The following is a 16,371-nucleotide window of genomic DNA, read 5'->3' on the forward strand; positions in this document are numbered from 1 at the left end:
TTTTTGGATACCCACACGCTGATTTCGAGCGAAAGTAAGCACAGCATACAGGAGCAACTAGAGGGACAAGTTTTCCTCGACCAGTAGTCACACCCACGCTCAGCATCTGTTTGTCATCCACGAAGTCGCCAGTGGAAGCCTTTCTCGAGCCGGAAGTGGACACTTAGGTATCGCATACACGAAAAGCGGCCGTCCGACGCATGTTGATACACGGCTCGCACTGCAGGTAGTGAGGCGGGTAGGGAGTGACACATGTTGACTTGCTGACCTTAATGTTGCACTAACCCTAACCCTAGAGGGAGCTGTGGAAGGTGACAACCGCCAGCGGACTTTTGTTCGATCTTCCCACGCTGCCCTAACCCTAACCCTCGCAACATCTCGCTTGGGGTGTTTATGTGGGTATCTCTATGACATCGATGGTGAAAGATGTTGGATATGGTAGGTATATCGTTAGACGGTGAGCATTTGGGAATTGGTGAGGTGAGGGAATTATGACTGCTTTTTTCGTTCGCAATTTTACGATGAGTTGTTGGCCAGACGTTCTGCCATGGCTCCATCTATATCGATTTCGCTACGTTGAATCACTAGGAGTCGTCGAAGATTTTCAAGTGTCATTGATCACAAAGAGCTTCCTTTTGCTCAAGAAAACCTCGAGAGACAGCAAAGCATGCTCTCATTCCTTCACCGCGATTCCCGCACCTAGATTGAGCTTGGGAGAGTGGGCTCGCTGATCCCGGACGCGCTATATCAGTTACGTGACGGCCCTGCCCGTTTCCGCACAGATTCGGAGGCCTGACCGTGGCGCTGTACAGACGCTTGCTTGGGTACGTGACTGTGGCTTCGGAGTCGGGGAGCGGTGAGCGGGTTCAAGGCCGTGGACATGGACACGATACGACTGTGGCAAAGTGGCAGGAGCGAAACGCCTTTCCTCTCGATGCCTCGTCCGGATCCATCTCTATCGCCTCATTTCCAGACACGAGTCCTCGCAGCCGGCTGTCCGGAACCCAAGCCACAGGCTGACCGACGAAGCATCACAGCAACGCGGTCTCAACCTGCGACAAGGCGTGGTTTTGATGCCCGTACGACCCTTGACGCCGTGTCACGGCCTCGGAGATTTTTCTAAATTCTCGCGCTGGGATGATGAGGCCGGAGGCATCGTCAATCGGCCAGGTGGCGCTTCGATCTGGCATTCCGGCTTGCGACGTCGGAGGGTCGGGAAGGCATGCTGTGTCGCCTGGAGGCGTGACGCGGCGGGAGGAGCTTTGGGCTGGTCGTGCGACGCGCGTTTGGTGCGACGATGAGGTATGAGTGGATGGATAGGAAGCGCACGGCGACGGGAGGGTAGGGTAGGCGTGCGAGTGCTGTTGTGGCAGGGGAGGATGGGGAGGGTACGAGGTTGTTTTCGACGGTTCGCGGGATGCGTTACGTATTTGCTCTTGGAATCGATTCTGAACCTGAAGAGGGAGTGTGGTCCTTTACTACTCTGATGGTGGATTCTGAGGATAGTGAGCTCGGCCAATTGTGCTCGGGACGTCAACCTCCAAAGTCGACTGTCAAAGCTGATAGTTGACAAACCTATCATTCGAACGAAGGCTAGTATGAACAACCAAAGGGTCGCATTGATCGGCAGTTGCCGCTAGCACGCACTACATGCTAGGTAGCGAGGCTGCGTGTCTCGTCTCACAAACCCAGGGTAAAAATATTCCGAGGCACTGGTTGGCTGGCCAGCATGAAGCTTGGCGCGGGTCTTTCTTTGTGGCGGAGGGGCAAGCGTATACCCCATGGGTCATGTAGAGACACCATCCACGGGTCCGCCTGCATGCATGGCTGTCACAGGTCCTGCGGCGCGTTGACCGCTCACTGCGAGAGGACGCTGGCTGGACGGGCTTTGTTTCGGTGCACGGGGAGGAGGCCGCGCGGGCTCGGGGCTGTGTTTTGGTGGTGACGAGGGTGGTGTATGGCGCATCTCACTCAAGAAATCTCCTGATCGACTGGCGATAGTCCCTTGCGTCGGAGCAAGCGACAGAAGCAGCGTGTCTGCTGCCCTCGGTGAACACTTTCCGGACGTCAGCGGTTGATTGAGGAAGTCATATCCGGTGGGTGTTTCTCGCCGAGTCGCGGCGGGATGCTAGCGTGCCACAGCGCCGGGCTGGCAGATAGTTTCGGGGGGATCGCAAGCGTCTCAGCAAGCGGCGCGATCGAGTGGGCGGCAGCGACGCGCCCCGTGGATAGTGTGTTTATTTGAGTTGCACACAGCAGACACAGGAGCCAGGAGGGCTCGAGGGCGACTAAGGGCAGGGAGCGAGTGGAGCTGGCGACCCGGGCTAACCTCGCGGCGTCGTCGCGCTGGAGCTGGAGCTGGCCAGCGAGGCCAGCAGGCTGGGTACCGGCGGGGCGGTACCTCAACATGGGGCCTCGATCAGGGCCCTTGGCCAAGGGTGCAGCAGGCTAAGGTTACTAGGGTAAGGTTACTACCTTAGAGTAGCTCGCAGCCTGCGGGACCCGTGACGGCAGGCGGGAGCGGGACGGGACCGCGGAGTCGCTGACACTCGAGAGACAGGCGGGCGGCGTGGCGTCGCCTGCTGAGGGTGAAGAGCCCGGCGCGGCGGCGTGCGTAGCCATGTACATACACCGCGGTGTGTACTGTACCTAGCAACTCTGTACTTTGCCGTGCGCACTCACCTGCTGGCCGGTGGCGGGCGACGGGGCGCGGACGCACGAGGCCTGCTAGCGAGCACACGCGAGCGCGGCGGCATCTCCGGGTCGCGCTGCGCTGCCTCCCAAGGCCGTGGTATGGGACCCGCTAGGGCTCGAAGGGGCCTCGCTGGCCGATGCTGGTGCTGGTGCTGGTGCTGCTGGTGCTGCTGCGTGGCGCCACGGCGAGCATACGCCCTGCTGGCGTGCTGGCTGTGTTCCACGCGGCGTGCGCGCCGGCCGAGGATATACACCCTGCCCTGCCTGCCTGCCTGCCTGCCCGCCTTCCTGCGTATGTATGTACCGATGAGCCCTGCGCCCTCGCACATGCCGCCGTGGCCGCCTCGGCTGACCGTCGCCGCGGTGCACCTGGGACGGTGCAACGCAACGCGCGCGCGCTCCAGTCCAGCACGCCGTGACCGCCGGCCAACGGCACAGCACGCACGCACAATCGTCGGCGGACAGGCTCGATGTCGACACAGTACAGTACGGTATCTACCCTGGGCAGCCTCCACCCTCGCCGTCTCCACGCGCCGCCCGCCGCCCGCCGGCAGCCCGCCAGCCCGCCAGCCCGCCAGCGCTCCATCCGGCACCAGCACCAGCGCACGCCAACCGCAATCTCGGCGGACGACCCGGCCGGGCGGGTTCAGATCGCTGCCATCCTCCCTCCGTTTGGTAGCTCGCGGCCCTCGCGCCCTCCCGCCTGTGGGGACGTCGGGTGTGATTCGCTGCGCCGCGCTTTTGGCATTTAAACATCGCCCTCACCCCACCGCCAGCGCTTGCTTGTCGCGCCGCCTCGCCGCTCCCACCACTCCCAAAAGGCCGTTCTTTCGTTGCGCGTGCGGGAGGTGCTTTGTGTCTTCGCCCGCCTTGTATACAATTGTGCCGTCTTTCCTCGCCCGCGCCTTGCATTCCCTCTGTCCCCGCCCGCCTGTTTGGAGCGCCGCCTGAGCGTGAGCTGCCGTCCGTCTGGCTCGCCCGCTGCGTGAGAAACCATGGGGTATGCGTGTCCCTGCCTCAAACTCTGTGCATGACCACCGCGCTCACGCCGCTCCCAGCGAACCCCGAGGCCTCAGCCATATCCTCAACCCCTCGCGGCCCAGTGGCGAGGTGCAGCAATTGAAAGTCTGCGACTGTTTCTTCATCGACGCATACGAGGAAAACGGCAGATACTACCATGCCTGGAAACGGGGCACATATCCATTCCCTACCGACGACGTATGTCCACCAGTAAGACACGCACCCAGAACTCAACATGCTGACATCCAGCATAGCGGGAGCGAAGCCGATATGACATGGTGCACCACCTGGTGTATCGCGTCCTGCTGAACCATTTCAGCGACCCGAGGACCGGCGAGGTCCACAGAGACGAACACGGCCGCATCATTCCGGTGGCATGTGCGAAGCCGATCGTCGCTTCCCAGACACCGTACAGCATTCTAGACCTGGGCTGTGGGAGCGGCATCTGGGCGTGCGATATGGGATCGTAAGCCGAAAAATACACGAGATCACCGCCGCAACTATGTTGCTAACTTGCACCCGCAGGAGATTCCCTGACGCCGAGGTGCGTGCGATGGTCGTGTGCGGTATTCACATTTCAATTAACAATGTTGCAGATTACCGGTGTGGATATTGTTGGCGGTCAGCCACAGTAAGTCTGGACGAGCTGGTCACACGGTCTCTGGCTGACAAAATCTCCAGGGGCGAAAACCTCACCTGGAGAACACCCGATTCCGATGCGCAATCAGGAATCGACTTTGAATCGGCACATTGGGGGCTTACTGGGAACTCATTCGATTTGATTCATGCTGCCCACCTCTGCGGTAGCGTTTCCGACTGGCCACGATTCTTCGAGAAGTGCAAGAAGTATGCAATTTTGACACAGTTTTCGACAGACAGCACGAACTAATCTTCTGCCAGACACTTGCGGCCCAAGACGGGCCAAATAGAGCTGCTCGAGATTGACATGACTCCACGTTGCGACGACGGCTCTCTGTCCCCCGATGCGCCCATACATCAATGGTGGCGATTGATGCAAGACGCAACGCCCGAAAAACCTATAGCCTACCAGGCCGACACAGGGGGAATGTTACATCGCGCTGGCTTCGTCGACATCGCCCACACCGAATTCCGATTACCTTTCTCGCGCACATGGTCGTCGGACAGGCGCGAGCAGGCAGCAGGGCAGTGGTACAGGAATCTCCTGCTCGAACAAGGCGACCGCTTCGACTCCGTAGCCATGTTCAACGGCCTCTCCATGGGCCCTCTGACCCGCAACCTGGGCTGGACCAAATGGCAGGTCGACCAACTGGTCGCGGACGTCCTGCGCTGCATCGAAGACGACCGCGTCCACGCCTACCACACCCTGTAAGCGCTAGCCTCATCCGTGCTGAGCACACCCAAGTCTTCACAAACGCTAACCCCCGATGCGCAGCCATATCTGGACCGCCCGCCGCCCCGGCTCAGACGAGAACCTGTGACTCGCCTCGGATCCTCCCCGAACCGGCCGGCCTTGACCTGACCGCATGATCCTTCCCGCTGGTTCGACGGCTTACGGCGCCTTCAACCTCCCACCCTCCTCAAGCAAGGCTAGGCACAACCTACGGCATTGAATCCTCGCTTGGACCCGTCAGTTATCGATCCAGGGAAAAGCTTGGATGGAACAGCAGTGGCACGCCGCGCTTGTCGCGCGCGCGCTCTTGAGTGCCAAAATGCGACAAGCCGGCGGCGTTGCGTGCGATCTCGGCTATCGCCGCTGCAGCCCAGTCCAGCCAGCCAGCCAGCCAGTCAGTCAGCCAGCAGGGCCGAACTATTTTCGGACGAGATCGCGCGCGCGTGTGTGTGGCCACGATACATACACAGATCTTGAAGCGCAGCAAATCACCGCTTTCGAATCGACCACGATCAACATCATTTCGCAACTTCCGGGCCACCTCGTTCTCCTCCCGCTCCAAGCATTCCGGCCACCAATCCTCTCGACTCCAGCCATCTCATCAGTCTTCTCCGCGCATTTTTGATATCAAAGTCACTTTTCGGCATCAGCAGCAGCCACAGCTCGGGCTTCCATATTCTCTTCCATTTTCGGTTTCATTTTCCTTTTATTGCACGACAGCGTCGACGACACGGGCCAGTCTGTCACATGTTGCAGTTGCACGGATGCGATTTCTCCGCTCCAAATTGAAAAGTTTCAGGGCTCGGTCGTGTTTTTGAGCGTGAGACGGGGAAGGCCGAGGCAAAGAATGCCGTGATTTAGGTACAGTGCAGGACAGGTCGGGTTTTGATTTTCAGGACGAAACGAAACCCTCGCCCTTCCACTCCACCCGCTGCCATTTTCTTCAGTTTACTACACAGCTCGCTTGCGCGCCACGCTGCACGAACGGCTTGCGGCGAGAGAAGAGAGCATACGTGTACAGTTCCGACCATGAACAGCACGCTTCCATCTCCTACTGAGTTTGCCCCCGTCTCCGTCTCCTTCGCAAAACAGACGCCTTCTTCCGTCCAGCTCGCCCCAGACCCCGCCGTCAAGCTCGCTCCCAGCGCCGCGGCCGCGGCTTTGAACTCGGCCCTGCGCGAGAACTCATCAGTCGGTGGAAGCGGACGGCGTCCCTGCTTTTCGGCGCCCGTCCGGCGCAGGATCGCGGCGGCGGGCACGTGGGTGCTTGCTTGCTTGCTGTGCCGTGACATTCTCGTGTGCAGAGTGCAGTGCAGGGCGCGAGGGTTATAGCGGGCAGAGGCGGGATCTGTGTGCTTAAGCGAGCAGCGAGTCGGGGGCGGGCATGCTGTACTGTACAGTATCGTGCATCCCCCGGCGTCCTGGGCCGAGTCTTGGGGCGTCGAGGGCTGTGGCTGTATGTATGTCTGTTTGTTTGTTCGTTTGTTTGGACTCGTTGGAGGCAAGGAGGATGTTAGCTTCTACTTTGCTTTGCTGAGTGCATCGTTCCATTGTGCTATCTACCTGCGGGCCCGGGCTAGCCACCGGCCCCGGGGCGGTTACAACACAACGTCCGGCAACGACTGACTGTGTGGCGTCTGCCTTGATCGCTCGCCCATGCGTGCTGCGAGGACCTGAAACGGCCCCAAGACTCGTCTCGTCTCGTCTCCCCAATCAATCAAGGAACCGAACAGCGAACGCACTGTACTGTAGGTACATACAGTAGAACGCCCCTCTGCCTCGGCAGGCACCAAGCGTTCCAACCCCCCGGGTCGCCAATCAAACCCCCCAGCCCTGCCCGGGCTCATCTATCCCGTTGCAACATGGTGCGGGCGAGGGCACGCATGCGGGAGCGATCCATATGTCTATCTATCTACCTGCCTATCTACCTATCTATATACACGCACAGGACATCACAGTGCAGGACGTGTGTCCCAGCCGCGCGGGTCAACATGAGTACAGTATGTGCAGGGCACGAGTCAAGACGAGCGCGTTTCACACCCTGTGTTATTGTCCTGCAGACCGATGGCTTGGGTTTCGCGGCCGGCTTGCCATACCTATCCGGCGGCTTGCAGGGCGTGGCTTGCTCGGTGGTTGTCGGCCGGCGGCAGCGGCGCGTAAGGGGTGGGATTTCCGGGCTGGCGGGTCGAGGTGCCGTCGGAGGGGGCGTTGATGGTGTGGGCTGGAATTTTGAGGATGGGCGGGTGAGGGTGGGGAGAGCGTGGTATTGCGGTTGTTGAGGTCGGGCGGCTGATGGTGGACCGTGGTGTTGGATTACGATTGTGGGCGATGCAAATGGTGAGGCGGCGCCGTTTGTGACAGGTCGAAAGGTGAGTGATACTCTTGGACGGTGGTGGCGTGGGGGATTGGGTGGTTCAGAGCAGATATTGTTTGTCTGGATTTCACCTTTGAAGGATCAATGAGCACGCACGACTGTTTTCGTCGATTCTCGTTTCGTCGATTCTCGAGAGTAGTCGATCATGCGAGGATTGATGCCGGATCAGCGCGTTGACGATGCTGGTCAGGGGAATCGTTGCTGAACAAGCTGAGATCGATTTGATATCGAATCATCACTTTTGCGTCGCCCAGGACCTGGCCATCGACTGATCGAATACTGCCTCATGTCTCAGTGCCTCCTTGCACAAACTTTCCAGAAGTTTGGCTGGTTGTGGTTCAGCTTCGAATCGGGCCCAGCTATCGATCAATCGATCGAGTTTTGCCCTTTCTCCAGGTTTTGTCTTGATTCGATGAATCAGGTAACGGCATTAGCATTTGGTAACGCGACACAGGCACTTTGCTGCATGGCCAAAGCTGGAACGATTGGAAGATCGCAGAACTGGCGAATGAAGGAAGCAATCCGACTCGGCAAGCAATGTACTGACGCGCCTGGTGACGATTCGCATTGCTCTCAGTCCACATTGGTGACAGGAATCATCGTGCTTTTCGTGCTCATCACCAGACAATCATCCAACACTCGGGTAGCGATGGACTAAGGTTGCACACCAAGACCAGTGCATCTCAACGCTATCGTTCACAGCTAGCAGTCAGCACGATGCGTCTTAAAGCAGGCGGATTGCCCAAGGAGCTCCTCATGACAAGATCTGGACTACTCCAAGCAAAGACCATGAAGAGCCACCAGAGGACGTATCTGCTGCGGATCAAACTCCTGCATTCATACTTGGAGGCCTCGAAGGTATCGCAGACATCGCCAATAAAGCATCCGGTATCCGAGCGACGATAAGATAAAGTTGGTGGAAAGTGCTTACACATGACGGGAGCGCGTCTCCAACCTTTCACTCTGCCTCGCTCATGGAAACAGCCAGCAGAGCGTCTCGCGGGGCTGAAAGAAGCTTGTCAAGACCTCATCATTGCCTCACCGGATATCACGATCGGCAGGCCGGCAAAGTAATAACCGCACGCGAAGTATGCCAATGAGAACCCCGCAGCTTGGACTGTGGAGTCTTCCCTCGCCTCTCCAGGCTCGTCGGCCCGCTATCGCGAGATCTAGAAGCCGGTTTCACGTCGACCCTGCCGAGGTCACGGGGTTAAATGCGACCTGAGTGGGTCGCGCGGAGAATCTCTCGAGGTTAATCGCGCTCAAGCCTGCCGCCTCACAGCCACGCCGAAGTAAAAAAGTCGGTCTCCCAGCAACATACCACGCCACCAAGCCCGCGCGGTCAATGACTTCCAGCTCGAATGCTACCGTAGCTCTGCGCACGAAATCCGGCTTGGCAGCGATGTGAGTCCCGGTGGAGCTCCATCTCCTTGCAGTGGGATCACCGCCGGATGCTGACGCTGCGCCGCGGCTCGCCAGCAGTGCAACCTGCTCGCGCCTTTTTCTCTCGCCCCGCACCAAGGAGCGCCGGGATGCAGGGCAGGCCCAAGGCACCGCAGCCACAGCGGTCATCCGTACGCGGGCCGAAATCTGATCGCGTCACGCCGGCTCACAGCAGCACCCGTGCCCCGGTGTAGAGACACGGCAAACGGAGGCGTGCAATAATGAGTGACAGCAAATGCCAAATTAATCAAGGGTGAAGATGGCGTGGACGGGTGTTTGGGCTTGAGGGCTGCTCCGCGATCGGCAAGTCTGGGGATCCTGGGGCGCACGTGGAGACGGTGCAAGGCGGAATCGATGGCTTCGCAGCTCATCATCGTCTACAACCGAGGAGGGGTAAACAACAGTCCTGCCTGGCCAACCCGCATCCTCCATGATGCCCATGAACTCCACTCACCACAGGCCAACGGCTTTCCTCGTGCTGCCCTTGCGCGGAGATGGCGGAGTATCATTGCACCGGCCTTCCTCTCTACAGCCTAGCGGCCGTGGTTTCCCATGACGAACGACACCTCTCTTGCCTCATTCAGTTACTACCACGAGCTTTCACTCTGCCCAAATGCACTAAAGCAGGTGCGGGGAGCGGCGCCTGCAGGTAACACGCCAGCCGGCGGGAGCTGTGAGCTAGCGAGGTGAAATTAATTCTTGAGCAGTCAGTACCTTAGTGAATGAACCACCGCATGCACCGGGGAAGTACAAATAAGTTGCATCCCTCCTTGTAGAGCACCACACTCTCCACCTCGCCTTTCTACAGTAAACCGCCTCATTGGGAGCTCTTCATCCCGGCGGCTGTATCTTCAGCACCTCTTACCCAGCAGCTTCAACTGCGTTGTCGTCGACGATCACTCGTCCTCGTCAAGATGGGCTTCCTACGTTCGACTGCACTCCTCGCGGCCCTGCCGCTCGCTCTCGCTCAGAACGGCACAAACTCAAGCACTCCCAACCCTTTCAACAACCCTGGCGCAGTCTCGGGCCAAACCTCTCCTCCCAAGTACCCAACTCCCTGGGGTGAAGGCCTGGGTGACTGGGACGATGCCTACGCTCAGGCCAGGGAGTTCGTCTCCCAGCTCACTCTCCTCGAGAAGGTCAACCTCACCACCGGTGTCGGCTGGGAAGGCGAGAAGTGCGTCGGCAACACTGGCGCCATCCCGAGACTCGGCTTCAAAGCCCTCTGTCTGCAAGACTCGCCTCTGGGCGTCCGCTTCGCCGACTTCGTCTCTGCCTTTCCCGCCGGTATTACCGTCGGTGCCACGTGGGACCGCGAATTGTTCTACCAACGTGGCTACGAAATGGGCACAGAGCACCGCGAGAAGGGCATTGACGTCCAGCTCGGTCCCGCCATTGGACCGATCGGCAGGCACGCTGCTGGTGGCCGCAACTGGGAGGGCTTCTCGCCTGACCCTGTCCTGTCTGCTGTTGCGGTGCACGGAACAGTGAAGGGTATCCAAGATGCTGGTGTCATTGCTTGCACCAAGCACTACATTGGAAACGAGCAGGAGCACTTCCGCCAGGGCGGACCCAACCTCACCTCTGCCATCTCATCGAACATCGACGACGTGACTATGGTACGTTGAAACGTGACGAACACGCTGCTAGCTCTCACTAACATGTCACAGCACGAGCTCTACGTATGGCCCTTCGCCGAGGCCGTGCGCGCGGGAACCGGCTCAATCATGTGTGCGTACAACCAGGTCAACAACAGCTACGCCTGCCAGAACTCGTACCTGCAGAACTACATCCTCAAGAACGAGCTCGGCTTTCAGGGCTTCATCGTCAGTGACTGGGCTGCCCAGCACGCCGGTGTCGCTAGCGCCCTGGCCGGTCTCGACATGACTATGCCCGGAGACGTTGCATTCGACAGCGCGACATCGTACTGGGTGAGCAAATGAAGTTTGGAAGTTGCCAAATCGATTGCAAAGCAAGCTAACGGGACACAGGGACCCAATCTGACCGTTGCTGTGCTCAACGGCACTGTGCCACAGTGGCGCCTGGACGACATGGCGGTCCGCATTGTCGCCAGCTGGTACTACGTCGACCGTGACACCAATCAGCTCGAAGAAGGCCCGAACTTCTCTTCCTGGTCGCAGGACACCTTCGGCTTCCAGCACGCCTACGCTGAGGAGGGTTACACCCGGATCAACGACCACGTTGACGTCCGCAACGAGCACAGGGATGCGATCCGCAAGGTCGCCGCCGATGGCACTGTCCTGCTGAAGAACAATGGCGCTCTCCCGCTCAGCGGTAAGGAGAAGTTGACGACCGTTTTCGGCTCCGACTCCAGCGAGAACCCTTGGGGTCCCAATGGATGCGTTGACCGTGGCTGCAACAATGGTACCTTCGCGATGGGCTGGGGTAGTGGAACTGGTAAGTCCCTTGCAGCTTTGTTTGTCTTCTTGTGACACGGATACTAACTGGTAACAGCCAACTTCCCCTACCTGGTCACTCCTCTCGAGGCGATCAAGTACGAGGTTCTCAGCAACGGAGGCTCCGTTGAGAGCGTCATCGACAACTACGCCTACTCCCAGCAGGCAGCCCTCGCTCACCGCGTCTCCCAAGTTGGAGGTGCATGCATCGTTTTCGCCAACGCCGCGGCCGGTGAGGGCTACATCATCTTCGATGGAAACGAGGGTGACCGCAACAACCTCACTCTCTGGGATGATGGTGACGCTCTCATTAACAATGTTGCCTCGGAGTGCAACAACACTATTGTCGTCATGCACACTGTCGGTGCCGTCCTGGTTGAGCCATGGTACGAGCACGAGAACGTCACTGCCATCATCTGGGCTGGTGTCCCTGGCCAAGAGTCCGGCAATGCTATTACCGACGTTCTTTACGGCAAGGTCAACCCTGGTGGAAAGACTCCGTTCACTTGGGGACTCACCCGCGACTCTTACGGTCCTTCTGATGTGATCTACGAGCCGAACAACGGTAACGGTCCTCCTCAGGACAACTTCGTCGAGGGCATCTTCATCGACTACCGCTACTTCGACCGTTTCAACGAGACTCCCGTCTACGAATTCGGCTACGGTCTTTCATACACTACCTTCTCTTACTCCAACCTGCAGATCACCGCACGCGAGGCTCCTTCGTACCAGCCTACCACCGGCGAGACCCCAGAGGCGCCCACTTACGGCACCATCAGCAATAGGACTGCCGACTACCTCTGCCCCGAGGGCTTCGAGTTCATCTTTGCATACATCTACCCTTGCCTCAACAGCACCGACCTCCGCACCGCCAGCAACGACCCCGAGTACGCCCTCAACTACACCTGGCCAGTCGGCAGCTCTGACGGCAGCCCCCAGCCGCGTGTCCCGGCTGGCTCTGCTGACAGCCTCGGCGGCAACGCTGGTCTGTACGAGGTCCTCTTCACCGTCACTGTCGACGTCACCAACGACGGCGAGATTGCCGGCGACGAGGTCGCGCAGCTGTACATCAGCCTCGGTGGCCCCAACGACGCCGTCCGTGTCCTGAGGAACTTCGACCGCAAGGGCATCGAGGCCGGCGCTACCGAGACATATTCCTTCGACGTCACCTACAAGGATCTCAGCAACTGGGACACCGCTGCCCAGGATTGGTAAGTTTCTCTCTGATCCCGTCATCGATTTGTGAGCTTCTCTAACAACACGCTTCCAGGCTTATCTCTAGCTACCCCAAGACCGCCTACGTCGGCAGCTCGAGTCGCAAGCTGCCGCTCAGCGGTCCGCTCAACATCGCAGGCTCGCCCGGCGGTTACTCCCCGCCCGGCAAATATGGCCCGCCTAAGCAGCGTTACGTGAGGCATTAGATTACGATGGTATAGCGTGCCGAGGACTCGGCTTTGGCGGGGAACACTCGCTAGGTCTGACCTTCATTTGCACTAACGAAGAAGTCCCAAAGGCGGACTAGATATAATTACGAGCGCAATACAAAAAGCCTTTGCGCCAACCTTTCCCTTCCCCTGACTTCATTTCTCATCACACCTCCATCAGCCCCTCTTCAAATCCCCATACGCCGGCGGCGCCCCCTCCGCCATCCTCTCCCCTCTCTCCCTCCGCCCAGCCCCATCCGGCACCCCCCTCAACAACTCCCCCAACCTCACCTCCACATCCCTCTTGAACGCCTGGAACGCTTCCGCCACGCTCGCCCCGTCCGCGCTCGGCTCGAGTTTAACGCTTATCACGCCCCTCTCATCGATCGCAACGAGCGTCGCCACGAGCCGGTCGGGCTCGTCGGAGCCAGACGCGTCTGCGCCGGGCGAAGCGCGGCGCGAGAAGAGCAGCTTGAAGTCGTGCGCTGAGAGGTCGAGCGTGCCATTCGAGGTCGTCAGGGAGATGAGGGCTTCTGTTCGTTCGAATCGCTGCTGTTAGTGATGGTAGTGCTGTCTGTGGAATTGTGGGACGTTGGGGCTGCGCGCACGGATGAATTGCTCGCGGTCGGCGGCGCTGGCGAAGGCTTTGCTGCCTTTGTCGACCCAGTCGCTGTTCGCGTGGATGCCGTAGGGGTCGGCGGGGGGCAGGGCTTTGGAGATGTTGTGGTAGAGGGCGGGTTTGGAGGCGTCGGCGCCCATTTCTGGCAATGTGGTTCTGACGTTTGGTTGATTGGTGGTATGAAGGGATTGGGCTTCTTGGGTGGAATCGATTTTGGATCGATTGATTGTTGAAACTGATCGGTTTGATTGAGAAGCTATCAAGATGCAAGCTACCTTACACTGGTTGGATTATATGTGGTAAGCGAACGCTCACGTCGACTTCAGCTGCTCTTCGCAGCCCTTCCCTGTTGCGGGTTTGGCGCGAGGCTGTGGGGACTTCAGCTCCAGCAGGCGAGCTGTCGTCGCGGTCATGCCGCATGGTCGAATCCTTTGTGGCGCATCTGCGCCACGCGGCTAGCGAATACGAAAGCTTTGATAGATTAATAGCGACTCAGCGATAAGTGTCGACTGCTCGGCGTGGCTGATAGCAGATCGCAGTTCGCAGAAATGATACAAGTATAGTTGCAACACCTAAAGAGTCCAGCAGTGGTGCAATCCCCAGAGACGAGAGTATTTCGTAGCTTTGGAGCCGACGACGGTATTGCCTCTTGCGTGATATACCTTCACACGCTCCCAACTCTGCAGCTTGCGCCACATGCACTAGGCCATGCATGATGATCAGAGCTGAAGCTTGCCGCCTTACGAGGATGAAGACACCAAGACTTCTTTATAAAGTCAAAAATCAGGCATCGTCCATGTCAACGCTCGCTAGATACACCACAGCTCCAAGCCAATGATCTCTTCTCATTCGACGAAGCGTATCCGGTCACCATAGCGCAGCGAAGGAGGTTCCGGGAAGTCCGCCTGTGCTCTTAAACATTGCCGCCTGTCCCTCTCGATACATCTCTGAGATCCCACTCATTGTTGCAATGTCCTCCGCAGTCGCATTTTCGTTTCCGAATGGCAGCTCATCAGTCTCGCACACGGTCCCTTCCTCAGGCAAATAGCCGGAATGGAAATATCTCCTTATGTGGCTGACGGTACACGACGAATATACACTGTTCGAAGTGTGTCCAGGCGAGTTCTGCGTCAGGACCACAGAGCCGGGATACCCCTTGCTCATCTTGAACGCGTTGTGAAGCGGTGTGACTGGGTCCGCCGTGTTGCCTATCATCAGGATAGGGTGTGAGGTTTTCGCTTTGAATGGCGCCGTGAAGCGATACGCTGGGCGGACGGAATAGTGGATGCAGTACATGCGGAACATTGACCACATCGGCCCTATCGTTGGTGACTTTTTCGCCAGCTTGTGCCAGTATTCGGCGTATTGGGACTTGGTCATCCAGCTTTGGTCGTCGCCGTCGGCACATGCGATGGCCATGGTGGCGTCTGGTGCTAGGATTCCAGCTGCCATATTGTAAGAAGATCTAGTAACATCGAGTGAAGCGGGTTCCGCAGAGCATGTGAGCCCGTGGTAAGGGCGAAGCAACTCTGCGAAAAGGGTGCCATCGCCCTGCTCGACGCCTGCCAAGAGGTTGGCAATCCGAGGGAACGAAATCATGGGGCTGTAGAGGCCGGCAAAAACCAAGTGTTTGGCATCGGAGTAGGTGATGACCTCGGGATTTGGGCCTAAGACTGGCAGTGGATTGTGGATGAGACTGTCGGTCGCATTCTTGACTCTTGCTTCCACGCTGTCAATGGTCGTGTAGCCGGACTGATTTGCGAGCGAGCAAGCAGGAAACCCAGCTCGGGCGCAGTGCCTGTAGAATTCATGCATCTCTTTCTCCGTATCGCGCAGATTGTCGGTCCATTTCACCTTACGATAATCGTCAGCGTCGACAAGCTCATCTACGCGGAGACGGTGTATCCGATCTGGGAACATGGAAGCGAATGTCAGACCGAGATAGGTACCATATGATCCGCCACTGTAGATGATCTTCTCTTTGCCCGGTTCATATCTGAGTTCTGCCGGGACGGAAGACTGGCGCGCGAATCTGAAGGATATCGATGAGAAACATGGCGTTCTTGATGCAAGGAGTCTCCTCGATTCGAGCTCGCGCCATTGCCCATGTCTCTCAACTAGTTCCAGCATATCTCTCGCCGTATGAGCTGTCGTAACATATGGTTTGATGTCCTTACCGTCCCCTAAGGGCAGAGAGCAAGACTTAGCGCGTGCGATAGCCATGGACCACAATCGACCAAAGGCAGCATCGGAGGATCCAAGGATGCCCTCCTCCATGACACGTAGCTGCCACCCTTGGTCAAGAGACGGGCTCTCAAAGCAATGCACGTTCGGCGTTGAGAATCCCACACCTCTGGGGTCAAATCCAAGGATGTCGAAATATTTGCCCTCTGGATCATCTGGTGACGGCGAGTCTACACCATGCCGGATCATCTTCCAGGCACCGACTGCGAATTCCACACCGCTCCCGCCCGGGCCCCCTGGATTCACTATCAGGGCGCCGGCGTATCTGGGATCGGTGACTGGGACGATGGCTGGTTTCCTGACCACCGCCAGAGACATGGTCTTGTTCGTGGTTCCATTCCAGTAATCCAAGGGTAGTTCCAGTCGAGCACACTGAAAGTCGCCTAGGCTTGTGTAACAAGGCGAGTATTGAAGACTGCCATGGGCAGGCGAGGTGTTCCAATCGAACTCTGGCTCGGAAGGGCTGCCTCCAACTCTAGCGACTCGCCCTAAAGACCGCAGTATCTCGAAAAGCGCAGGCCGTACCCACAGTATGCTTAGCAGGCCACAGAGGGCCAAGAAGATCCATTTTACTCGTTGGTGGCCGCTTTGTCGATATGCTGGCGAAGTAAATGGCCTTGATTGTCCGACGTCCTTCTCCATGCTGGCTGCAAACAGGCGAGGTGGGCTTCTCTTGTTACCTCCTCCCTTGACGCAAGATACAAAAATGCCTGGTCGAAGTGCCCAGCTGTAGGATGAACCCTAATGATAAAGCCACCAGATAC

General features: G+C 58.2%; 4 protein-coding genes across 4 annotated transcripts; 2 read left to right on the forward strand and 2 right to left on the reverse strand.

Moving 5' to 3' along the window:
• The first annotated feature begins 3,483 nt into the window (after positions 1–3,483).
• Positions 3,484–6,171, forward strand: WHR41_00470 (uncharacterized protein). The gene is made up of 8 exons (XM_069369076.1): positions 3,484–3,694; positions 3,753–3,912; positions 3,969–4,180; positions 4,240–4,258; positions 4,311–4,345; positions 4,396–4,560; positions 4,615–5,061; positions 5,129–6,171. The coding sequence occupies exons 1-8, from the start codon at positions 3,690–3,692 to the stop codon at positions 5,172–5,174; spliced, it is 1,089 nt and encodes a 362-aa protein (XP_069234201.1). The 5' UTR covers positions 3,484–3,689; the 3' UTR covers positions 5,175–6,171.
• A 2,954-nt stretch (positions 6,172–9,125) lies between these two features.
• Positions 9,126–12,881, forward strand: WHR41_00471 (uncharacterized protein). The gene is made up of 5 exons (XM_069369077.1): positions 9,126–10,522; positions 10,574–10,834; positions 10,895–11,321; positions 11,379–12,531; positions 12,591–12,881. Exons 1-5 carry the CDS (start codon positions 9,818–9,820, stop codon positions 12,739–12,741), a joined length of 2,697 nt encoding a protein of 898 aa, XP_069234200.1. The 5' UTR covers positions 9,126–9,817; the 3' UTR covers positions 12,742–12,881.
• A 40-nt stretch (positions 12,882–12,921) lies between these two features.
• WHR41_00472 (uncharacterized protein) lies at positions 12,922–13,503 on the reverse strand (the record flags this gene model as incomplete). Its single annotated transcript, XM_069369078.1, has 2 exons — positions 12,922–13,277; positions 13,353–13,503. 2 exons carry the CDS (start codon positions 13,501–13,503, stop codon positions 12,922–12,924), a joined length of 507 nt encoding a protein of 168 aa, XP_069234199.1.
• Positions 13,504–14,230: 727 nt separating this feature from the next.
• WHR41_00473 (uncharacterized protein) lies at positions 14,231–15,925 on the reverse strand (the record flags this gene model as incomplete). The annotated part of the gene is made up of 1 exon (XM_069369079.1): positions 14,231–15,925. One exon carries the CDS (start codon positions 15,923–15,925, stop codon positions 14,231–14,233), a length of 1,695 nt encoding a protein of 564 aa, XP_069234198.1.
• Positions 15,926–16,371: the final 446 nt, after the last annotated feature.

This window comes from Cladosporium halotolerans (genome assembly GCF_011745625.1).
Source record: "Cladosporium halotolerans strain TM138-S3 chromosome Unknown Sca1, whole genome shotgun sequence".
Taxonomy (NCBI): Eukaryota; Fungi; Ascomycota; class Dothideomycetes; order Cladosporiales; family Cladosporiaceae; genus Cladosporium; species Cladosporium halotolerans.

Bases quoted from the DNA above. Each gene is read 5' to 3' on its own strand.
- WHR41_00471 (XM_069369077.1), top strand. From the start codon at position 9,818: ATGGGCTTCCTACGTTCGACTGCACTCCTCGCGGCCCTGCCGCTCGCT. The intron at 10,523-10,573 runs GTACGTTGAAAC...AACATGTCACAG, and splicing joins ACATCGACGACGTGACTATG to CACGAGCTCTACGTATGGCC. The intron at 11,322-11,378 runs GTAAGTCCCTTG...AACTGGTAACAG, and splicing joins GGGCTGGGGTAGTGGAACTG to CCAACTTCCCCTACCTGGTC.
- WHR41_00470 (XM_069369076.1), top strand. The intron at 3,913-3,968 runs GTATGTCCACCA...CATCCAGCATAG, and splicing joins ATCCATTCCCTACCGACGAC to CGGGAGCGAAGCCGATATGA. The intron at 5,062-5,128 runs GTAAGCGCTAGC...CCCGATGCGCAG, and splicing joins GTCCACGCCTACCACACCCT to CCATATCTGGACCGCCCGCC.